Source organism: Hippoglossus stenolepis, chromosome 14 (genome assembly GCF_022539355.2).
Source record: "Hippoglossus stenolepis isolate QCI-W04-F060 chromosome 14, HSTE1.2, whole genome shotgun sequence".
Taxonomy (NCBI): domain Eukaryota; kingdom Metazoa; phylum Chordata; class Actinopteri; order Pleuronectiformes; family Pleuronectidae; genus Hippoglossus; species Hippoglossus stenolepis.
Window position 1 is genome coordinate 15,291,086 of NC_061496.1, and position 25,765 is coordinate 15,316,850.

Here is a 25,765-nt window from a genome sequence, read left to right on the forward strand (position 1 = left end):
TCCATATGGGTTTTGAACACTAATAATAATAATAATAATAATAATAATAATAATAATAATAATAATAATAATAATAATAATAATAAACTTTATTTCTATAGCACCTTTCAGACAAAAGGTTATAAGGTGATTTACAATTAAAACTATAGGAAACAATTCAAAGAAATTTAAAGGTCACACAACATTAGAGCACAAATTCCAAAATAAACCCATTACAGATGAGAAAATAGTAAAAACAAGATAAAATAAAACATTATACAATGATTAAAATAGACGGTAAGATCAGAACTAGTTGAAAACACACCTGTAAAAATGTGTCTTTACGAGAGATTTGAAAGAGGATAAGGAGAGTGAGTCTCCTGACAGAAAAGGCCTGGTCACCTAAAAATGGCAAAAATTGTAAATCTGGCAGAAATAAAGACTGCTGCTAGGAGCAAACTTTATCTACTCATAAATTCTCTATCAGGAGATGTTCTTAAGGATTAGTGCAACATTTTAGGCAATAACTGTAGCAGAGTAAAAGTAGCCTTCCTACATCTAATATTCAAAGATGGTGCACTTAAAGCTGCAATTATTGAGTTTTAGCATATATGTTCGATCCATAAACAAAGAAAGTGTAAAACTGACAGTTTGAAACTGTAGTGGGAGTTAAATTCTGTAGCATATTCCACAGTAAACAGCAGTAGCAGCACACTGAAAGTGCCTGGCAACAAGCAGAGATGCTTTACATTAGCGCTTGACAGGAAAAGATAAGAACTTGTTACAACTATTAAATAAAGCAAATAAGGGTTCCTCACAAAATGCTGAACTATTGCTTGTAACAATAATAGTAAAATATCTTGGCTCCCTCCAGTGAGTATGAAGAAAACCACTGTGGGAGAAAATGATGCACATCACTAGTAATGATACATGTCGTTGTCTGTTTGTACATTTGTAAGACAAAGCAATGATTGTTCCAACACAATTTCAGTGTTAGTATTTTAAGTATCATCCCATTGAATGTGGTGGTGGTAGTATGACAGTGTAAAAATACCTCTGTAATAGTGTTTATAGTATAGTATAGTTTATTAGAGTTAAAGTTTAGTACAGAATTGAATAGTTATAGTTTAGTTACGTTTAGTATAGTTACAATTTAGTATAGTAATAGTATAGTATAGTACAGTATAGTACAGTATAGTAGACGTTAGTTTCTAGTATAGTATAGTTTGTATATTATGTGATTAAATTAAATATATCATCAGTATCAAAACAGAGAACAACTCTAACCGAATTAGCCTTTTCAGAACATACATGACTGTGTCATAGTTGTGATTACTCTATATACAGCTTGGTAGCTTAACCCATCATCATTAGTATAATATTATTTCTTTTATAATCTGAATCAACAACTAATGCTCGCAAAAAATGGTCAAGTAAAAAGTCGAAGTCGAGGAGCAGAGGAAAGAACAAGAAAAGGGAAATACTCAAGTAAGGAAGTACAGAAAGTACAGAGCAGATGTAATTAGCCAACAGTCACCTAAACACAGACACACAGGAAGTCAATTAAATGCTGTGAAGTTACTCCAATGTGTCATAAACCGGTTTACAGATAGATGAGGTGAGTGAGCTGGCAGTCAAATATCCAGGAGACAGGAAATTACTCACAATGAACACAAAGAAAACTAACCAGACAGAAAACACACAAACCAATAAAGAGACTACAAAGACTCAATCCAGAGGTCAAGTCTTTTCTGCTTTAAGTTCCTAACTGACTGGAATGAACTCAAAGTATCTGAGTGGAGGCCACGATAAGAGCTGGTTGAATTCTCTAAACGCTAAGAAAAAGTTCTTCCTTCTTATTGGCGAAAATGCGGTTCCATAATTCCTTGTGACATTTAAAGCGACACACTTTTGTTGTTTGACCACGACTGACCCATGTAAATACAAACACACACCACCTACTGTGACCTTTCAAATATCTCTGAAAGAAGCATTCACACTAAATACTTTCTTTCTATAAATAACACAGATACATTTTTGCTGACTGTGTGTAGATACATATCTTTACCTAACATGATATTGGGTTTATTTGAACTTTTCACAACATAAAATTGAAAATTCCTATAAACTCAACAAGCCAAAGACCTAAAATAATTATTTCTTACAAAGTGTACAAGTTCTGTTTTCCTCTCACGTCTGAGAACTGTGTGAAAAGTGGGAAGGGGTGTAAAGCAAAATGTCGTTGGCTCCTTATTTTGTGTGGCGCTAATAAAGAGACAGGGCCAATTATCACATTGTCTTTGTTATGTTGTTATTGTTTTTTGGTGTGTCCCGGTGGACTGTTGCTTTAAGTGGAGCACTAAGTGGCTGATAATGGCACAAACATGACTGTGGTTTAAAATAAATAGCAGACCGCCCATTAGGCTGATATTAACAAGGTAATGGCCTGTTACTAAACTGCTGAATGACATTGTCGCACCATGTGCGCTGAGCTGATATAGATGATGACCTGTACACACACACACACACACACACACACACACACACACACACACACACACACACACACACACACACACACACACACACACACACACACACACACACACACACCAGCAGGGCTGCAGATTGAATGTGATCTACAGTAACTTTGAGTTGCTTTGGAGGTGTGAGGTGAAAAAAGAGGAGAGAGACAAGAAAAGAGGTAGAATCAAACAGAATAGAAAGGAAGAAAAATTGACTGAAAGACAGCTTGGAGGCGTAATGGTCGTTATTAAAGCTGGGATGCACTATGGTTGTTTACCTCAGCCCGGCTGTATTGCTGCGGCTCAGAAATTATTGATAGGTAGGAAGAGACGGAGTAATAAAGAACTACAGATCAGTTCTGTCTGCGTCTGTCTGTTCTGCTCTGCTTGTCAGATGGATTTTGGTTACAACTTCTCTCTGAGCAACAGTGGCCTGAATGACATTGAAGAACAAACTGTGTCCTCTTTGTCCACACACTGCTCCAGTTCAGCCAGAGGTGTCCCTGTACTGTATGTCCGCTTGTGCACATGCAACCATTTTTCCTTGCGTTGTTCAAATACACGGTCATGTGCCGTACCCACACACCCGCACACACACACAGAGGAACACACTCCCTCAGTGTGGTGCTGCGATAGGGCAACACAGTGGGGGGTATATCCCTGGGAAATCATTTCTCCGTCTCCTTTCTTCCTATTTGTAACTTGTCCTTTCAAGAAAGTCAGCCCTTAAAGTTCAGTGGCACATTCTTCAAAAAATGCCATTACTGGCCGCCTCTGATTCTGTATCATGCGGCGCACAGACCAGCCATCCCTCCTTTTTATGTGCTTCTCCTCCTGTCATCATTTTCTGAAGGCAAGAGAGGAGAAGTCAGGGTCTCACAGAGGCCTGTGACCAATGCCTTGAAACCCTAAGCAGTCCGCATCTCTGACTTTGCACCAGACGTCCGTATCATATCGCTAAAAGGGCCCATTGCTTTTGATACATGACAGAGCTCCCTCTTTGTCTCTCTCTCAGTGAATCTCTGTCTACCACTCAGTGCTAACTGTCTATCACACTCGTGCTCCACAGTTACAGGGCTCCACAAAACAGTGTGTGACTGTAAGAGATACCGGCTGCTTCTAAGTGGCATGAAGAAAAGCTTGAAGTTGTTGTTGGTGCTGAAGACTAGACAAAGAATAAAGGCTCACATACTCACAGCAGACCGTGGAAACGAGGGAGGATTTCTAAACCTTGCATTGCATGTAACCATATTTTATTGACCCCAGCATTTAGAATGAGTAACATTATAACGAGCACGCAGTTCTGCTTATTAGAACATGAATGTAGCTCCAAATTATTCCAAACTTTAAATCAGTAAAAAATATTTTTTAATCAAAATGAATGAAAAAAATATTAATTTATAACCTCTAATGACTTATTCTGTCAAGGTCATGTTGATGAACGCACACACTGAAGAACATAATGGTTCATTCAACCTTGACTGTTTATAGCTTTTCAGTGAATGACAGTTAAATCCCTCATGGTAATAAAACATTTATGTCTTAATATGATTCACCTTCAGTGGCATATTTATAAAACTACAGTATTTGATTGTTTTTCCATGCCCTAGGCTATTCAACTTAAATGTTATTTAAGAGTGAACAGCACCCTCCTGGTGTTAAATGTTCAGTATGTGGGATATATGCCAAGTTCACACTACACAACTCTCAAAGTCGTGGGATCTCTGTGCAGTTCACACTACAGGACTAAATGTGGATGCTGCACAACTGACTGGCCACAAGGGGGTCACACACTGCACAATCTTTCACCAGGAGAAACCCCAGGCTAGTATGTTGTCTGCTCTGATTGGCTGTAGTTTTCAACATTTCAGCGAAGCCTCACAAATTGCATTTTTGAAGAGTTCACGTAGCGATTAGCGACTGCCATTCCACCTCCACTTTGGCTCAGATCTGGGGCTGAGTTCCAAATTTTTAGAAAGAGGAAGGAATCTAGTCAAATAATCTAGGCTTGGGAACCAGGCTTTGCTGGCATCCATTGGTGAGCTTGTATGTTGCAACTAACAGACTCCTCGCCTCAACTTCCCCTTCCAATCATGTATGACCTACTGTGACCTTCAGGTAACATAAAAATGTGAGGCCCTCATGAGAGAGTGTTTGTTCTTTCAAGGCTACTGTAGAAACATCTTAGATTCAGGTCATTAATACACTAATGAAAAAAACATTTATGAATATTATATTACATTTCTGTCAATAGATCTCCCTAAATCCTTCACCCTGGACCTTTAAGTTCCTCTTTTAGCTTTGCTGTGTTCGTGTCAGTACAAGACTCTGCTGCTTTAATTCAGTGCTGAGTGGTTTATGAAATAGGGTAGTCCTCATTTGGTTTATTATTGTCATGCTGTATCCACATGAGTACTCATTTGCAGCACTAACAGGACCAGAGCTGACAGTAGTACCAGTCTGCTCCATGGTCAATGATGGCCAAAGGCGTGCATCTCCCCACCACCTCTTCCCCATTTACATAATTAGACAGCCCTGCGGCGAGGGCTGGAATGCTGATGTCCGGCTCACACCTTGTTTGAGACGGAGCGTTTCCCCTCCTTCCCGTGCTTATGATGCTCGCATGTCTGTTTGCGTGTCTCCCTTTGTCACTCTGTCACTCCTGTCTTCTGTGACCTCCAATGTCACCACGGCTGCCCTTGAGGAGCACAGACCTCTCCATTTCACAGGGACCAGCCATGAGGGGGCTTGATTGCGGCAAATTGATCCATAATCACACAGCGCTCAGAGCTTTTTATCCTGCCGCCTCTTCATCTCCACTTAAGAGGCCCGCCGTTGGTATATTTACATGCTTTCTTCTCAAGGGTTTCCTCCGCTCTTCAATCTTTCTCTCTCGGTCTCTCTCTCTCTCTTTTTATGTGTCTTTGTCTCTATCGTTTGCCCCTTTTATGACTCTCCTAATTTTCTTTTCTCTCCTTCTTTCTGTCCCTCCCCGTTCTGTCTGGACGTGATGCCAATTGGAGTGTCTCGACGTAGCCATTGTAAACCTCTCTCTCTCTCTCTCTCTCTCTCTCTCTCTCTCTCTCTCTCTCTCTCTCTCTCTCTCTCTCTCTCTATATATATATCTTTATCTCTCTATATAAAAACAGACACACACTCACATACACACCTCTGGCCAACCCATTCCTATGATTACTCTCTTCAGCTGCGTACACATCCTAGATAGCTGTGATGGTGGAGGAGAAAGAGAGGAAGTGAAGAAGGAAGGTGGGCTCAGACGAGGGAGTGCAGAGAAAAACAGACGACAGGACGAAGGAAGATTTCATGTCACATAAAAGTCAGCAAAAATAATAATCTTCATCATTTTTATTCCAATTTTCCAGTATTCCATTTACATAAGTTTAATTTAGTTTGTTGGTTGAAGGTCTATAATCCTGTATATAACTATACTATAATGAAAAATTAAAATACAAACTATTAATCAGTGATAAAAAAAGACTTTAATGATTGGATGTACTGGTTGTTGAGACAACCATCATTGAAAAGAGATCAATTTAAAAACCAGAACAGGAGGAAGTTTTATGTGTCATTCTTCTTTCGTTTGTCTTTTTATTTGTCTCTCTGTCCCCTTCACTGTCCTCTGTCTTTTCATCAATCATCCGCTTTGTCTTTGTCTGTCTATCTGTCCGTGTAAACATCATTCCCTCGGTAGTCTTCTTTTCCCAGACGTCTCAGATGCCCAGAGAAAACACTGCGTTCCTATTTCATGTGAATTAGCAGTGTTTATGAGGGGACTCATTCCCTCCACCCTGCGCCTCTGTGAGACTTTAGCTGTGCAATATGTGAAGTGACAGGGGGATGCTTTATGAATGAAGTGTGAGGAGGCCTTGGCAGGGCCCCTGCCTTCCACACGATAAGATGAGCTGAATGCTGAATAAATCTGCAACACGCCACGGGCTCTGCAGCACCTACGCACACACACACACACACACACACACACACACACACACACACACACACACACACACACACACACACACACACACACACACACACACACACACACACACACGTACACATGCACACAATAAAACAAAATTTAAGTCAGGGACCTGGTCAAACACTGGGGGAAGAAAACGGCATCATAAAACTCTTTATCACTTTAGAGCTCTCTACAGTTCAGCCAACATCCCTGCCTCTCCTTTTCTTCTCTCTTTCTTCCTCTCTCTCTCTCTCTCTCTCTGTCCTTGAGGTGGAGGAGTGGGTGGTGTTAGCAGGTGGAGCGAGGGGTGGGTGTGTGGGCTGGTTGAAGAAGTGCAGATCTTTGATGCTTGTTGGGGCTCACTCAGCTGGGCAGTGCGCGGTGCTGCATCTCGTCCCAAGGCTCTGTATAAATTCAGCGGCGGTGACAATTTACAGCTCGGGCCCATCCTCGATGTGACGCACTGAGCAGGGCGCCAAGCGTGTCTTGTTGCCATCTCACTAAAGTGAGGCTAATTTATTACAGTGTAAAACCCACAGAGCAGAGAGAGGCGAGAGAGATATACAGAGGCCTTGGTTTGAGAGTTGTTGTATAATGTGGTATAAAGCTGTGCCCAGTGTGACATTGTTTTTTTTTTATTGTATTACTGTGCAGTATGACGCAGGCTTGCAGTTTATACTGTAGCATATTTTCCCTCTTCGTCGTGTGCCAAAGAGTTTAGATACCCATATTTCATCTGCTCCATTATAAAACCTAAGATGCTATTTGCTGTCCAATAAGATAACTGCTCTCATAAATTTTAGTGCCAGTCTTAAAATCGTCCCTCAGCCTTACATGTAGGAAAGTTTGGACAGCGATGAGATTAAAGAGTAAGCAAAATCTGCTTCTGCTCAAATCAAATTTATTATGAAAGTTGGTAAATGTATTTAAATATATTCCACGAGTTTTCAAGACGATCCTGACAGGGCTTCCTTTGTACCCGCTGAGGAAGAATGATGAGGATGAGCTCAGTTAATTACATCATGTCACAACTTATATGAGACTGAACCCAAAGTTCCCAAGACCCGCTGCCACAGAAAGAGCTGACCAGCACAATCAGGCCTGACCTTCAGAATCCATTAGATTTATGTTGTTTTTCACAGGCACTTTTCTTCCCTTCTGTCATTTACATATTTATCAGAGCTGATCGTAGTCGGACATCTTTTAATTCTTTATTTCCTCCTGACAAGCTGCAAGAGAATGAGCCGTACAGTGCAGCGCGTGACTTTGGCAGGTGAGAAATATGCTGAGGGGAGCACTTTGATTTGGAAGTGTGGGCATAAATTTTCCCTCTGCCACTTTCACTCACTCATTGTCACGTTCCCCTCCACCCCGAGCAGCCTCCGCCCTCCTGCTGTAGCATACACCTCCACTCTCTTACACACACATTTCCTCTCTCACCCCATCCCTCTCTCCCTAATTCCTAGATATATTTTATTTCAGTCGTGTTCGGCGACGGGCCCAGAGAGGCCTGTGATGAAGTGACGTTAAAAAGCTTCACAAATGAGAGACATGACCTCTCGGAAGTACTTTCACAGCAGCGAGACTTCGGTGAAGGATTAAAGTCACAAATACGAGTTACAATTAGATGCCAGGCACATGACTACTAGAGCTGATCTGGGGTTTGGACTGTGTTGATCAAATAAGGGATTTAGAAATGTCACTGAAATGTCAAAATGTATTTATACAGCACCTTTCAAATAAATCAAATGCTAAACAGGGGACTGACAAAACATGATGTTAAAAATGAATTAAAATCTAGTTAAAACCCTATAAATTTAGATACGAATGCAAACCAAAGCAATAAATAACAGAAAAGACAACAATAAAAGATAAATGATACAAAATAAATACAGATAATACAACTATAGAATTATAAAACAAGACATAAAAGCCAGAATCAATAGATGGGTTTTTAATTTACGTTGAAAAATATCAATCTTTTCATCTGATCTTAGATCCTTTGGAAGGCTTCTCCAGCGTAGTGGCTGGAAGCAGCACCACCAACTGTTTTGGTTCTGCTTTATGGAACAGCTTAAGGAGAAAATCCAGAGGATCGGAGGGGTCCTCCTGGTTCATAAACCTTAATCATTTCTGATAAGTAGTCTGGTGCGAGTCCATGTCCTGCTGATTTTAAAATAGCTGTGATGTGGGTTGTGTGTAATTTTCTGTTATGTGTGGTCTTAGTCAGTAGTCGTGTAGCAGAGTTTTGAATTAGCTGATTAATTGTGTTCTTTGGTCGACCAGAGAGCAAAGCGTTAGCGTAGTAATCTAATCTGCTAGTTATAAAACCATGCATCAGTCTCAGTGGTGCTCAGAGAGATTTTTTCGTGATTTCATACACTAAATAATAAATCAACTAATCAAGAATACAATCAGAGGGTAATCGGTAATTTAAATAATTGTTAGTTGTAGGTTCTATGTACACACGTGCAATGCAAACCCAGTATTTACCACACTGAAAATGAAAATGTAGCTCATCTTATTAATCAAGACAATCAAACAAAGTGGATTGATTGAGTACAAATGTTTTTCTCCTCATATGTATGCACTGTCGCTAAAGCTGATCTGACATTCAGCTCAACATTCTTCATGGAGGCCATTTGTGTTTGAGACACGGCTGTTCTCTGTTGTTCTTCCCTCCTACTACAATTTAAGTCAGCAAATAAAAGAAAAAAAGTTTTTCCAGGAAAGAGAGTTCGATCATTTGTGCTGCGTTGGAAAGCGATCTTTCAGTCTAATCCCTCAGCCTCTCTCTCTTTTTTACTGGTCTTTCGTTCAACTTTCCACCGCCCTCCTATCACAGCCACCCCGCCTGTTGATCTCTACTGACACCCTGAGGTCAAGAGAAGACGCTGCAGTACATGTATTCTTGAGGCTCAACCTAAAGTTGACCTCAACCTTGATCTTTCGTGTCACCCACACCAAACCCAAATGTAGGATTTCCCCTACACAACCTGGCTCTGGTGTTTTTCTCCCCCAGGTTCCCGCTGGATGTTGCGGTGCCTATGGAATAGCAGGACTTAATTTTGTGCTACAATGCTTGACTGGGCACAGTTAGATACAGAGGAATGCAAAGATACAGACACATAAACACAACAACTACTTGGGGAGCATTTGTAAGAGCCCTGAGGAGACTGTCACGCACATAAACACACACAAACACACACACAGAGCAGAACGATGTGGGATAAACAGTGGATCCACTGTAAGCTCCAGAAGCTGCTGGAAGATGAAGCAGCAAGGGCACACTAGCACTGAGACTAAATGTAGCATGGCCACAATGGTTGAATTCCCAAACAGTCGGGACCTTGGCAGCTGCCTCTTGTTTGGCTCACAACTTTCTGGTTCTTGGTTTTACTGTAGGGAGATCAGCTGTGTGTGTATGTGTGCGTGTGTGTGTGCGCCTATGCTTTTTCCGTTTCCTAATTGCAGCTTTGCACAATACAATGGGTTTGTACTTGAGTGTGTGTTATGTCTGTGCTCTTGTATTAGGAGCCAGTGTGGTGGCCTGGGGTCGAGGCCAGAGCACAATTTCTAAGTGATGGAATTTCACAGCCACCAAGCACCCAGCGGCCGGCCAAACCGCAAGCACTCACATTTACAACAAACGGCCCGCCCCGCTCCGCGGAGACTCCTGAATGGCAAAGCCATTTGTCTCTGTGAAGGGCAGAAGGAGAGAAAAGCGAAATAAAATCAGAGGGAGAGTTCTTTAATGGAACAACGCTTTTTTTGTTTACGACTCCTAACCACTCAAACAGACACGCATGTACACACACACTCACACAGTCATACCACTCAGAGGCACAATTGGAATTAAGGAGAAGGAAAGGTGCGTAGCCTGTTGCTAATTAGCATTTTCTCTGCTCAGCAGAGGAAGGTGGAAGAATCAATAAGATATTAAGTTTGTGTATAGCAATGAGGCACACAATCACTTTCATCCATTAGCAGCAGCAGATGAGAGGAGAAACACTGGCCAAGAAAACAGCAAAATTTTGACCTCTGTGTTTTTTTTCCACTGCGCTGGAAAGGCAGAATGCAGCGTATGTGTTTTTCTGTAATTTAGCCTTTTCATCGCACCGTCCTCGAGGAATGCAACTGAGAACGATCCTCAGCATGTGAGGTTAATAAAACCTCTTACAAGTGAAGGTTAATTTGACTTTTAGAATTAAGCATTTTCTGTCTTTTTGATCTTGGCTTCAAATACACCACAGACCATCTCTGGAATTTAGCCTCAAACAGCAGTTATCAGTCATGAAGGAAACACTTGAAGTCATGCTTCTGTAATTGAATGCTTCAGATGTAGTCATTTATATCACAAGAACACTATCTAATCTCTGATTTGTTTTGAGGACAGAACGGTCTCTGTCTTTGTTTTAGCAAAATGTCTCCATGTCCACATGCTCCCATTTGATTAAGTTTGTTGTAAGGTTTTTATTCACCCTTATTTATGCAAAAAAAAATCCAAGAGTAAAATGACTGGAAAAGCTCAAGGAAAGTGACCAAGGTCCGACTCATCAGTCCAATATGCCCTTTAAAGCAGAGTTAGAGGGGGTGAGAGAAGCGTCTAGCCAGAGAGACGTCTTCAGCCAGACCTGGAGACCCCCATTCAGAGAGGAGACCTCTGTCAGGTCACACCTGTGGCTGCCTGGTCCCAACCTCCACAGATTTATAATTTACCTCGACTGTTAAATATTCTGTGCCATGTGTTGGTTTGATGTTTGATTCATGTGTGTCTGGCTGAATATGGACAGCCAGGTTAGTGTGTGTTTTGACCTCAAGTCTCCCACTAGATTTAACTTATAGAGATATCTATATCTGTTGTAAATATCTTATTCTGTTACCAACTTAAAATCATAATAATTTATTCATCAAAGGCTTAGAGTTTTTTTAGAATTTCATGTCTACTTCTGGGTATTAACAACATCACATCTTTCTCCCTCTACCTTCGTTAAAACCTTAAAGAAGCCCCAGGCCACCTGAGTCCAGAAAAGGAGAAGAAGCTGGTCTTTCTTACGTCTCGTGTTCACCCTGGAGAGTCTCCGGCCTCCTTCATCTGTCAAGGTAAAGTTTGAATGTTGGGTCAACGCTCTGGTTGATTGGATTCATTTAGATTCTGCACCTCTGCTCTGTTTATTGTTTGCTAGTTAATAACCACACTCTAGACTTAAACAATAAATGATGTTTTGAATTTGGAGAAAACAAATGTCTCATTTCATATGGGACACCATGACACACAGTATGATGCCCAATGAAACTGAAGACATATCAGCAGTTGGTATTTACTTTGAAAAATCGTTACCACGTACAGTATTGATACAACTGTCTTCACAGGCAGGGGTGTTTCAAGGAACTTTAGGGGCCCCAGGTAAAAGGGACCTAGGGGGGCCTAAACCAAACTGAACCCCTCCCCCAAAATAAGAAAATCAATCCACAGCATTCCGTTTCCATTCCATTTCAATCTTTAAACAATTATCTTAGTATTAAAATCAGGAACAAAGTGCATAGACATCCCAGACACACAATAAAAAACATTTATTTATTTTAGTCTTCAACCAAACATCGCAAATATGAAGCTTTTAGGAGAAGGCTAGTGGCATTGGGCCTTGTTAGGGTTTTTTCGATCAGGGTGTTGTTGCATAGGCGGTCATAATACTTAAATGATTCTTACAGAAGTGTCGTTTCTGAGAACTAAGATAAACGCGGGGCCTTAGGCAATTGCCTGCTTTTTCCACCCTGTTGCAACGTAAAACATAATTTTCAGTACCTTATTTTGAATCATACCACATACATTATAAACTCATCAATTAATATTTATTTTTCTCCTGTTAATACATTGTATAAGACAGATGCTCTGCACCTGAACCCAGCTGTCTGAAAGTGACTGGAATAGGTATAAGAACCAGTGTTTCTGTATAATGTCTCAGGAAAAACAGTGTGAGTTCGAGGATATCTTAGAAGTTGCCTTGTCTCTGCTCCTGAGCTTGAAATGCTGTGGAACCTATTGGAAATTGTCTCCTTGTGCAGTACAACAACCTAAAAGACAAATTTAGCCTGATCTAACGACTCTCTTGCTCCCGACTGAGGTGAACAGGCAGGTTCACTCCTTCTGGGTCACACCTCCTTGTTTATATATGGAGCAGGTCTGAGGAGGGGAGGGATGGTGTGATAGAGAGGCTGAGGGCACGGCCTTACCTTTCACAGTGGTCCCTGTCCAGCACTTCAGCTCAGTGAGACAGTCTTAGGAAAGTCCATTAAAGTTAACAAGGTGCACAGATGGTGTTTTCTTTCTTTCTTTCTTTCTATCTATCTATCTATCTATCTATCTATCTATCTATCTATCTATCTATCTATCTGTCTATCTATCTATCTATCTATCTATCTATCTATCTATCTATCTATCTATCTATCTATCTGTCCATCTGTCCATCTGTCCATCTACCTATAATATCTTGCTGTGTGTGTGTGTGTGTTTCAGTATGTGTGTGTGCATCATCATGAATCAGATGAGTTGGCTTCTCGCCCGCTGTGTGCTGTCTGTTTTTCCAGCGCCGTCAGCTCCATTCCATTTGTATCGATTTAGGCTTGACGTCTCCTATTCCTCCCCTGATTCTGATGATGCCCCTCACTGTCCTTCCTTCTCCTTTTGTTTCTCAAAACTCAATTAACTGCCAGCCTGTCTTCGGTTTTCTATTCAAGTCTTTTTTCCCCTATGTGTGTGTGTGTGTTTGTCTTTGTGTACGTGTGTATAGGTGTGATTGACTTCCTGGTGAGCCAACATCCTGTGGCTCAGATCCTGAGAGACCACGTGATCTTCAAGATCGTCCCCATGCTAAACCCTGATGGGGTCTACCTGGGCAACTACAGGTACACACACACGCACATACACACACACACACACACGCACACACACACACACACACACACACACACACACACACACACACACACACACACACACACACACACACACACACACACACACACAAACATGCACACACGCACATGTTTTAATTCTTAATTTGAATGCGTCACCGCATTAGACAGAATTCACACATTACATGGTTATCCTGCTACGTGGGTTTTTATCCTCTTAACTCCACCTTTAGGGAGCTTAATGAATTCATATAGCTCACAGCAGTGCATTTGTTAGGAGATAGTATTTGGCCATGGGGCTGTTCTCTCTGCCAGTCTCTGTCCGTCTTCTCCTCCTCTCTGGCTTTAACACTATTGGTGCAGCTCTGTGGGCATCCTCCTCTCCTCTGTTTTCCTCTCTTGTCTTTCCCTTATTCATTGCCTTTTACTTAATGGGCTCAGCCCCAGGAATACTAATGCACATTGAGATAAGCATCAACAGCGTGCCTCTGGTGTGTTTGTGAGTGCCATCTAGTGGCCGAGCATTCCCCCTGCTAGTTAAAATACTTGTAGGGAATCTGTTGCTCATCCATCCATGAGCTAAACCATATATCCTTTGAGGGTCGCAGGGGGCGTTCGTCAGCCAATCCCAGCTGAAATTGGGCGAGAGGCAGGATACACCCTCAACAGGTCGCCAGTCTATCACATATAAAGGGACAACCAACCTTTCACCCTCACATTCCCACCTACGGGCAATTTAGAGTTGCCATTTGACCTAACCTGCATGTCTGTGGACTATGGGAGGAAGCTGGAGTACCCAGAGAAATCCCACACAGGCACAGAGAGGACATGCAAACACCGCACAGAAAGACAGACAGTGCTAACGAATGCAAGTAGCTCTCCAGCCGAGGCAAGTCCTTTAATATTGTTGACTGTGATTGATGATTCTTAAAGGCTAATTGTATGAGCTTGTATTCACACTGAGTGGTGATGTTCAGCATATTGATAGAAGGTGAAAAGCGATGGTCCTCACCACACCATTCACACATGCTCATTGCTACACATGTTCTCCTTCTGTCTCTCACACAGACAGACACACACATACCACACATTCATCTCAGCAGTATACAGTGCAGAGCAGACAGGACAGGGCACATGCAGAGCAAAGAATCAATGGCTTTTAACCTGGGATGTGTATTTTGTTCATGGCTGGCTGCCCTGTATCACTGCTCCACAGTATATCCTGTATCATTAGTAAATGATGATTCAAAGGAAATGATTTAGTAAAAAGGTATGTTCACATGGAGCCTAATATTCTGAGTCTAATCAGAGCCTAAACAGAATCAGAACACTCCATATAAACACCTTAGTCACAAACTGTTCAAAACTTCTAACAGCTGCAGTGGGGCAGTTTAAACCTTTTCATAAACTGATCTAGAATATGATACAATAGTCTAGAACATGTAAGTATACAACCAGCCAGTCTTAAGTTTATCTTTGTCTGGGTTATATGTCCTATAAAAGAAAGTAATTTCAATCATACAACATTTTGAGGAATTAATTGATCTTTTCAAGTTATGTTTATTTAATTATTTAAATAATGTCTTTTATTGTTAATGTGTTAATGATGAGTTGAATTTCCCTCATTGAATTTGTTCATTTAAATTTTTTTGTATTCTGAGATAGACACAGGATGTTAACTTTCTGTTTGTCGTGGTTGTTTCTTGCATTACAATGAAGGTTAGTAAAAGCTGCCTCACCTGTCACTCTGGTATAAAGTAGCTTCACCCACTGCAGCTGTAAGTTCTTCACATCAAATGAAGACTTACTCTTTATACTGAGCAAAAGGAAAATGTCTGAAGATTATAGAATTTTTCCTCTAAGTTCCTGTAACTTAACACAGTTAGTTTTACATTTTCAAAACTCATGAAATGAATTTGAACTACTTAAACTAGGCTTAGTTCAATTTTACAAATGTAGTGCTCTCAAACTGAAAATTCCCACAATTGATCAAAACAGTAATGTCCATGTTACTGCGACTTTACACTGGAGCTCAAAACTCAAAATGACACCATTTTATGAATCAGGTCTCTTATCTTTCTACATGGGTCATATAGGGCAGCATGGCAATGGAACACCATTGCCTCACAGCACGAGAGATCATGGTCCTAAGTCTGTGGGGTTTTCTCCAGGTTCCTTGAAAAACCTGGTTGAAGAATGATGTAGAGGGTGAATGAAGGAGTGATTGTGGACACAGGAAAATGTACAATCATGATTATTCTCTAGCAGTTGCCTTCTTCCTTACCTGTGTTGGCACGGTGCTTTATTTATTGACTTATTACCAGCTCTGTCGATCAATCAGTGAAATAGTGTGAAACTAATGACAGGACCTGCAAGATACAAACTAAATGGTAACCAAATCTTAAACACATCGATCCATAGCAACAGCAGTGGTCAAAAACTCCACAGGTACTATTTATCATCTGTAATGTGTTTTATGAGGCAGACATGGTTATAATTTACCCTGAATTTGTGTGTCTGTGTGTGTGTGTGTGTGTGTGTGTGTGTGTGTGTGCGTGTGTGCGTGTGTGTGTACAGGTGTTCTCTGATGGGCTTCGACTTGAATCGCCACTGGCAGGATCCCTCTCCATGGGCCCACCCCACGCTGCACGCTGTCAAACAACTCATAGTGCAGATGAGCCAAGACCCTGTGAGCAGGCACACACGCACACACACACACACACACACACACACACACACACACACACACACACACACACACACACACACACACACACACACACACACACGCTGTAGATACATGTACTCCATTCTGTTCTCAACATTCCTTCACAGTAATATCAAGAACCCAAGAACAGCTTTCCTCTCCCTGCTTGGTTCAGCATGTTTCTCCAATCTGTGTCTGGGGTTTGTGCACTGGGGGGCATGGATGGGCTAGTCAGCACCACTAGAATGTCAGATGGCCTCTCCTGGCCATTCAAAACATATGACTGAGGCAGGTCTCCATGCTTTCAGTCTCTAACTGTACTGTAACTTTTTCCTCCTCCGGATTTAGTCTCCCAGTCAGAGCAGCTCTACGCAGGCAGGCCAGGGATTTCTCTTTTTGTTCCTGATGTTAATTATAAGCAGAGCGGCAGGTTAGTGGGATTATTGAAGGTCAGTGTGTGTCCTGGGAATACTCTGCCCTTTTGTACATTCCTCTAATCCTGATAAGAGAGGGAGTGGGCTGGGGCGGGATGCGGGGCAGGCCAGAGATGGGGTGAGGCGCAGGGCTGGCGTGGGGCAGATTAACCTTTTCCCCTGGTGCTGACACACTGATCGATAGACTGTCATGGCAGGGTGATCCAGTCATGCCTGTCATTCACACAAACACACACACGCACATACTCAGCCTGAGCAAACAGACGTACACATCCGAACACAAACTACAGTATTGAAGCATTACATAGAGAAACATGTCTTATCAAATGCATTAATCTGTGTTTCTCCTGCCAGCGTGTGCTTCTCTCTCTCAGATGATTCTGTACAAATGAATTGTAACTGTCACACCTTCAGTAACATTTCCAGACTTGAGCCAATTGAGCCGTCCTCAAAGGTTCAGGTGATGAATTAAATTCTGCAGCACTAAATTATGTATATTTCCGATATTTTCTGAAAATAATGTATATTTTTGCCTCTTCAGTCTTTAATTATTGAAATTATTTAACTAAAACCGGTGAGTGTACAAGTAAACATTGCTTCATGTTAAGAGGTCAAAAGCAAAAAAAAGATTGGTTGCCTACAAATTTGAATATATTCAACCCTCGTCTACACAACTGCGGATATTTCCCCCTCTGCTTTTAAAGAAAATCTCTGTCCAGATGAAAACACAAGAATGAGTACTAACGCTCAAACAAGCATGATAAAGTCCACATCAGCAAATATCAGAACAGAACATTAGAATGTGAGCTTCAAAACCAAAACAATAGTACATGAGAATTCTTTTATTTATATATTTGATAGTTATTTGAAATCAGTTTCGTCACATCGTCTACAACCTTTCTGGCTCACGGTCCAAAGTGCTATGAAATACACAAAGCTTTGAAAGTTTTTGAAAATCTTCAGTTTGGAGGGCGCTTGTGAAAAAATAAAAAAAATGAATTGTGCAAAATACTCACATTGGTGTGGACGGGGCATCAGTGAGATATACGCTGACTTTAGTTCAGACTTTGACCTCACACTGCTGAAGCCCATTAAAGAAGTGAATCACCTGCCACCTGACTCCACAGTTCAATAGATAGATATGTACTGGACCTAGATGTATTCTCTGGACTCTGACTTCTCCGGCCGGGTAACCCAACATTGTGCCGTATGTTTCCTGAGTCTACTCGTGGCGGTCAGACACCTTCCGTTCCCTCTCCCTCCCGGTTGATAACCATTCACCACCACTTGTCCTCCTGTTGCCTCCCTCCCCCCCACCCCCCCGATGATTGCTTTCAGTCTTGCAGAGTTAATTTGGAGACTCGGCAACCTCTCTTTTTCTATCTGCTTCTCACCACAGCCAGCTAATCCCATCAGACACACTACTCATGTCTGAGGCTCCCAGATGCCAGTTTCAATGCCAACCCTGCAGCCAGGAGGCCCTATGCTGCTGCCCTCCATTCATGCTCATCTCTCACAGCGGGCATGGAGTCTAATGAGGCTACCAGGGTTTGAGGGCTCTGCTGGAGGACTCCATTAACATGAGATCAGCAGCAGCCACAGCAGAACACTCGGGCTAAGCTAGCATATGTGGCGCATTTACTAGCTGCTAACTCTGTGTGGTCATTTGTTTAATAAGAGACTGAGAGGGAGCTATATGGGAGGTGATTTTCAAATGTAAGTTTATTTTTCATACTGTCTACTCTAAAATTGTGCCCACAAAGCCAGTTAACTGGTGGAGGTCTGTAGCTCAGGGGGGCCTGGGAAGGACTGGAATTAATCAGCTATATGTTCAAGCCCCTGCTCTTATATTTAATCATTTTGCACAAAGAGCCAGTTGAAAATAGTAATTGCACCTTTAGTGCAGCAAAGAACAGTCTAAATTAGCTTGTTTGGAGTTTCAGCTTGACCCTTTAAGTATAGTGTGGTAGAACACATTCGAATCTCATTCAGTTCATATTATTCCTGTTGGATTTGAATTCATGATTCATAACGTAAAAAACTTAGAGGGCATTCAGAAGGCACATACCTCCGCCAAGCACATTCAAATTCACTTGATTCAAATTGATTCAGCACCAAATTGCACACACTCATATAGTCTCTGAAAACATCTCTGATTATTTTTTATCAAGATCCATGAATTATTCACTGAGAAACACCCTCATAATGTTAAAGAAAGTGAAAAAAACAAACTGATCCCTGATCGGGATCCGCACTAAAATTAACCACAACCTCTCACCAACGTTCACATTAATCTGTTCAGTAGCTTTTGTGTAATCCTGCTAACCTGGAGGTAACCATCAGCTTAACTTAATCACCTATGATCATGACTTTAGAACATTACAGTAACAGTAATTGTAGCTTCCTCTACAGAAAACCTCTGTGTTACAATACATTTAGATTTATTTTCTGGTTTACGACAAATCCCACTGCTCTGCTCTAAACATCCTCTCACTGGCAGATTACACCAGAAGGAAAACCCAGTCACTGATCGATAATTAGCTGCTTTAGAAACAAACCCACGTCACGACTGGTACAAGTTGGTCTCTATCCAGTGTGTTCTGGGCCAGATGCTGTTTGCTGGATGGAGAATATGTCATATAACAAACGGTGTGGTCCTCCAGTCTGCAGCTTAAGGGTCCTTGGGCAAGACACTGAACCCTAAATAGCCCCTGATGGCTGTGCTGGCAGTATATGAATGATATGTGCAGTGCTGTGTTTAGGAGTGCTGTATGAATCTAATCATTTACCTTCATATCCAGTCTCTCCAGTCTAACATATATGTTTTAAAAATGTTTAAACTCTCAGAGAGCTAAAACAAATATGTTTGATTTGCAGCAGAAATAGCTTATATTGCGTTTTTTAATGGCTCTGTACCTCTATTTAGGTATCATCGCTCATTGCAACATATGTCCTGATACACTACTGATGCCCATTCAGTGCATTGTCCACTCTTGTCAGTTTCGATTTAAATCATGAGCTTTAACTGAGTTATAGATGCAGTGCAGGAATTCTGTGCACCTCCATGTATACAAATCTGACCCTGGGTATTTGTCAGTCCCCATGACTTCTTTAGATATCACCACTTCTATGCATAAGGCATCATAATTCAAAGTCACATTGCCCTCCGTTTCACAAAGGAGCCCATTCGGTTTGAAACCCCATCAACCATTCTTGTGACAGACACCCCCATCACTCCAAAGCACTTCTCCGTCATTGTGAATTCAGCGGCGCTCTCTTTCTGCTGGGAAAATAGCTTCCTTCTTCTGTTCAGGCAATAACTTCAATAACTGGCTGCAAGTTCTCAGACAAGTGGCATTTAAACCAAAGCGTGTAGCAGCAATCTACGCTGCGTCGGTATTGATGGCTGTAAACGTTGATTTGAAAAATATTTGTATGTAAATTCAACACAGCTCAGAACATTTACACTCGAAATTATGTTTTAAAATCCCGAACTTAAAGTCCAATCAGCAGCTCAGCCTTTATTTCTATTTGAATACAGTGTGTACACAGAGTTGACAATGGAAGTAATTTCTCCATTGAAATTAAGATATTATTCAAGGAAATGCTTGTGTTATTAGGAAGAGTAATTCTAAGCCAACAATACATTTATTTTTTGCACAACAAACTGAACCATCTCCACCATTGTGTTTTCGCTTTCAGACAGTAGCTCCTTGTCAAGACATCATGTTCACGCACAAGCAGCCGTGTTTACACCACTTTGCTTGTTTGATAAGTTGAGAGACTCCACCTGCTGTGTTGATCATAAAGACAGAATGTCAACCAACGCAACAGTATGGCTCTTTCATCTGTTTTTAAAAGTGAGAGTTATTTGACACCGTAGAGTAAACTACTGTATATCAGGCTGTCAACAGCATCAGGATATACTTGTTCATATGATAAGTTAAGGGAAGTTTTGATAGAGTAAATAAGGGGATGAAATGCATCTGGTTAAAAGAAAGAGGACACTGACAATGTTGCTCTGTGTCTACAGGTCATGTAGGACAATGACTTTCTACCATGTGAACCGTAGCAGAAGATTATCAGTTTGGTTTTCAAATGATAACAAATAAATAACACTTTTTTAAAGAGATTTTCATGTAATTCTCATAGTCCAACTGTAAAAGAATCTTTCTGTCCACCCTGTAGACTTTAGACAACATGACACCCCCCCCTAAATGGTAACTGGTCTGTATTTATATGGAGCTTTTCTAATCTTGATGACCACTCAAAGCGCTTTTACATTACACTTTATTGCCACTCACCCATTCACACACACATTCAAACAGTGCATCTATGGGCAGCACTTTTTCTATGAGTGGCAATTCAGGGCCAGTGTCTTGCCCAAGGACACTCTGGCATGCAGATGGGGGAGGACTGGGATCGAACCGGCGATCAGTGAAATCGAAAGTGTCTTGATCGCTACCTGGTGTCTGGCTGCAGTATAGCTCATAAATCCTGCCTCCTCCATGTTAGCAGATCTAACATGGGCGGAGGAGGTGGACACACGTTGTCCATCTTTCTATACAGTCTATGTTCCATCCATCTGACTGTTTTTTGGTTTCCTCAACAGCTGCTCATCTGATCAAGCTCGGCAGGTGCATTGTAGAGGAAGTGCAATGCCGACCTTGAAGTGTTTTTGTACGAGGGGCTCTTGAGAAAGCTTCAAATATCACTCCAAATTGAATGTGGAGAAAAAGGTGGAACTAGGGCAGCGCAGCACCTGGACAATTTGCAGCGCGGTCATGCTAGTGTTTGTTGTCTTTGTGTAACATTGTATTTACTGTGCTGCGATCAGAGGGCAGTGAGGGCCTGGACTATGAATCTGAGAACACACTTTAGAATCCATGTGCACAGATTTATAAAACCAGGGTCTACAACGTTTTCCACCCAGGCCCTTGGGAGGCTACGCACCTCCAAACTTCAGTAACGGGTAGTTTGTGTGAAGTTGTTTGGATGCTGCAGCTTTAAACTGGATTAACGCAGGCCAAGCTGTCAACCTGTACCGACAGGCACATTTTGAATGAGCACTTCACTGGTAAATACAACGTGACATGTAAAACACAGGTGTGATCAAGTACAGCCATTGTGTGAACAACAACAACAGCATTTGCTTATAGCTGGAGGTAACCTTCCTCTCCATCCATCTGAAGGTGAGCCTGCTCAAGCTGTTTCATAAAATTCCATCATTTACCATCTGTGGCTGAACATTGGTCAGCAGGGAAAATGGCTGAAAGAGTCAGTGATGCAAGGAGCTATAATCTGTTCCCAAGCTACCCTGTTGTTTGTTTTGAAAAGAGAAATGGAGAGCGAGAAAAAAAAAAGGAAAAGAGACCAAAGAAACAAATGGACCCATCTCCTTCCTAAAGCGTTGCTTTTCCAGCTCATTTATCAAAAGCAGAAGAAGAATTCGTTTTGATTGGCTGATTACCAGAAGCATTCATCACTGGCCGGCATATCCCCACCAATTTGACACTGCCATTTTGGATAATTTGTTAAGAATGACAAAGAGGTCATTGTTGCCTTGGCTTCTTTTTGACCTTTTTAATATTAGAAAATTAATTTTCCATCTGAAACAGATGTATTAGGTCCTGTCACAGCACCGAGATGAATTTTGCACCTTGAAATCCTCCCTAACGCCCTCCTTCTGTGACTTCTACAGCCCCACACCGCAGTCTCTCTCTTTGTCTTTCTTCTTTCTCTTTGTGCAACAGTGAGATCTGCCTTATAAATGTGACGCTGAGAAACTTCATGTATTTTCTTTGCGTGTATTTGTGTCTTTTTCTCTGCCTCCCTGTCTTCTCTCTCCTCTCTCTGTGTGCGTTAAGATGTCAAAATCAGCCAACCATTTCTGATCCATTTCTGAGATTTACAGCCAATTTTCCCCATCATCCCTGCGTCGTTTCAATCCCTCCATCATCCCGCTCTTTATTCTCCCTCAGATGGAAACTGAATTGTTTGCTTTTCACAGCAAAGATACAGATGAAGCTATCACTCTCTGGCAATTTTTACGCTTTTTTTGTCATCTTATTAAATTCTTTTTTTACATACTTCAAATGATTTTTTTCCCAACATGTCCCCTCTTGCTCTTTTGTCGCTGGCGTTTCAAATCTCCTCCTTTTGTCTCTACCTATTAGCTTCCTGCTCCTCTTCTCCTTTTTCTCCTGGCTGGCCATACCAACAGATGTGGCAGCTTATGTGGCACTAACAGGCCCGAAGCAGAGGGCTGCCTGTGCCCGTTCAGCCTGATTACAAGTCACCTCTGTGTTCATAAACAGACAAATACCGTCATCAATTTGAGAGCACAGTGCAGACTGAGAGGGAGGGAAATCAGAGAGATGGAGACAGACGGAGGCAGAGTTTTGTGTCATTTACTCTCGTCCATGAAGCAGGTCATGCCATCTGCCATGTTCTGTCACGGCTACATCATTAGAAGGTCACTGACCATGTGCCCCCGTGACCTGAATCGGCTCAAACGCTGGATACAGTTTTACAGTATTTAAGTAATATGACACCTTTTCTTTCCATCACTTTCATGAGGTTAAGTTTGTCTAAGTGTGAATGTTTGCTCCTGACGTAGTTCCACAAATCCACGCTAGGCGGCTGCATAGCAGACATAGAAACAGGAAGATCGTATTGTACCTTGCTCATTGGCGCTTCTTCTGTCATTAACTGTTTTCAAACATGAACTCTGGAAAATGTCGGGAAAAAATTTCTGCTAAGGAAAGAATGTGTTTGTGTTAGCGTCGACACCACCGTCAGCCCGTATTACCAAAAAGTTCTTGAATCTCGTTGTCTTTCCAAGTCGACATCTTCGTATCACACCTCTTTTTCATCCTGAGATATTTATTCTTTCACTGTTACATCTGTTCACTCGCAAGATTTTACTAGGGCGCTTGCAGGAAAAGTTCTGGAAAAGGTTATCTAAACTCTTTCCTCTCTAAGTTTGCAAACTAAGCAATTCAAAAAAATTGTCAGATTTTCCTTTTTTTACGATTTCGTCCTCCCAAGATGAACTACAGCAGCAGTTGTTTTAGCAAGTGCCCTAAAACGACACCGGTTAGCGTTCCAGTGACAGTGCCCTCTAGTGCTCAAAGTAATTATGACTAATTACATCACTTATTGAACATGAATTGTTATGGGATATAGTAGACCAACAAACTCAATTTAGGCAGAAGATCAGGCTGGATAGATATAGGACAAAAAAGCTATTGGCTTTCCTTAGTCTCAGGCCTTATTTTCTATCGTCTAGGCTACTGCTGCCCACTTCAAAGCTCAGCTGGATCCAGCTCATTCCATCCACAGATAGGGTAGGCCACATTTTAATATTGGATAATATGAATTACACACAAGTTCAGCGTTTTTCTCCTGAACAAGCAGCTGCTTCCCTTCCCCTCCAAAGGTATGCTCCTGCTGATGCCAAGAGCTTTATTCAGGAGCTTGTAATCCTGCTTCAATCAGCGCCTTTTCCTTCCCGTGTAAAGATAAGCCCGGCATTTATGGCCCTCGCCGCACCCCCGCACCCAGCTCTAATTAATATGCAGGAGATAAGTACTTGTCTGACAAAATTCATTTGTTTGACCTTCTAGGTTTCCACTAAACTGTTTGCGGCCGCTGCAAGTTCACCACAAGTTGAGAGTTCCCTGGAGTTTCTGTGGCGAGATGGGGCTTTTGTTTCTGTGAGAGATGTTTAATTTGGACAGCTTGCTCTCCCCCCCTCTCTCTTGCTATCTCTCTTTTTCTCTCTCCCTCTCTTAAATTGTCTTCTGACTTTCATTCGGCAGTCTCTGTTTCTTAATTGCCCCTAATTGCTTAATTACAATTTCAAATGAACAATTCTGGAGGTCAGAGCGGGTTGTTAATTGAAGCATCAATCACAGTGGTGGGGCCTTCAGAACCATCTCAGTTTGATTGACAGGGCATTAACAGAGTATTGTAGTAAGCCTGGACATGACATTGTGAGGGCTCCATGGCTGTTACTACTGGTAGTGCTGCTGCTGCTACCGTCCTTCAGACCGTGAGGCTGTGAAGGAGAAACCACCACAGGGACAAACTGCTGGATCTGTGTCCTCCCGCTTCAGTGGACTGGTTGTGTACATGAATACATGGCCAAATAATAGTGGTCAATGTTTTCATAGCTACAATTAGGTCCTACAAAGGCCCTTTCCTGTTTCAGCAGGATAGTGCACCTTTATTCATAAGCAGTTTTCAGACCAAGATGTCTGAATGTTTTGCAGAGTTTGCCATATGAAGAATGCAGCAGGACACTGTCTAGGTCAGATGCTTTCACAACAGCAGGAACATTTTTTAAACATTGAGGCGAGGGGGGAGCATTTGGGTAAAGAATGCAGGAGGCAGGACATGACGTTTGAATTCCACTTTGGAAATCACATTGACGTCGGCCATCGCCACTGAGCTCTTGAATCTGGTTGCTCTCCCCAGTTGACATCATTGTCGGCGTCCTTTATGCGTATGGCCTGTCTTTTTCATGCTGAGTCAGAAAATATCATCAATGTCATGGTTTTCCATTGACCAGGGAAATGTTTGATTATAGTCACATTTGTGAAGGTGAAACACATGATTTTTTGTATTTTGCTTAAAAAATAACTACAACAATAACTAATTGTTGCAGATATTTTTTATGTTGATCAACTTTCTTAAACTTTTTTGTTTTTTCATAATTTACTGCACCATTCATTATGTAATGAATGTATTTTTGTCACTAATGTGAAAGGACTCAGTTGACCTGCACTGAACTTTTAACCTCAAACATTTCCCAAAATCAGTACAAATCAAGCAGTGTAAATCCTGCAGCCAGTTTACAACATCTTGTGTAAAGCTCTGTCAGAATATAGCAGCATATTAAAGCCAATGGTTTTAAACTGAGATGTTCAAAAATCACACACAGTGTAATATTGTACACACGTGTAGAGTTACTAGTTTAAAACAGAGTTAATAAAGTAAGATGTGAATTAAATACAGAGATCCGTCATTCACCTGAGTCCCTCACTTGGATTCCATGTGCGCATGAAACAGCTGGTTAACCTCTGTTACACTCACTCTGCCACTTTTGATCGCCCACTTGTCCACCTTCCTCCAATTCAACCACCTCTGTCCCCACCACCGCCTTTATATCCTTCCCCTCCTCCTCCTCCTCCTCCTCCAGAGGGGGGACACCCAGGTA

At 41.6% G+C, this 25,765-nt stretch overlaps 1 protein-coding gene across 1 annotated transcript in view; it reads left to right on the top strand.

Annotated features, from left to right (window-relative positions):
* The window catches only part of agbl4 (AGBL carboxypeptidase 4), a 268,469-nt gene that overhangs the window by 225,766 nt on the left and 16,938 nt on the right, over nucleotides 1-25,765 (top strand). The window contains exons 7-9 of the mRNA XM_035176609.2: nucleotides 11,491-11,589; nucleotides 13,278-13,392; nucleotides 15,979-16,090. Of these exons, the coding sequence (XP_035032500.1) occupies nucleotides 11,491-11,589; nucleotides 13,278-13,392; nucleotides 15,979-16,090 (326 nt within the window). The remainder of the gene's footprint in view (nucleotides 1-11,490; nucleotides 11,590-13,277; nucleotides 13,393-15,978; nucleotides 16,091-25,765) is intronic.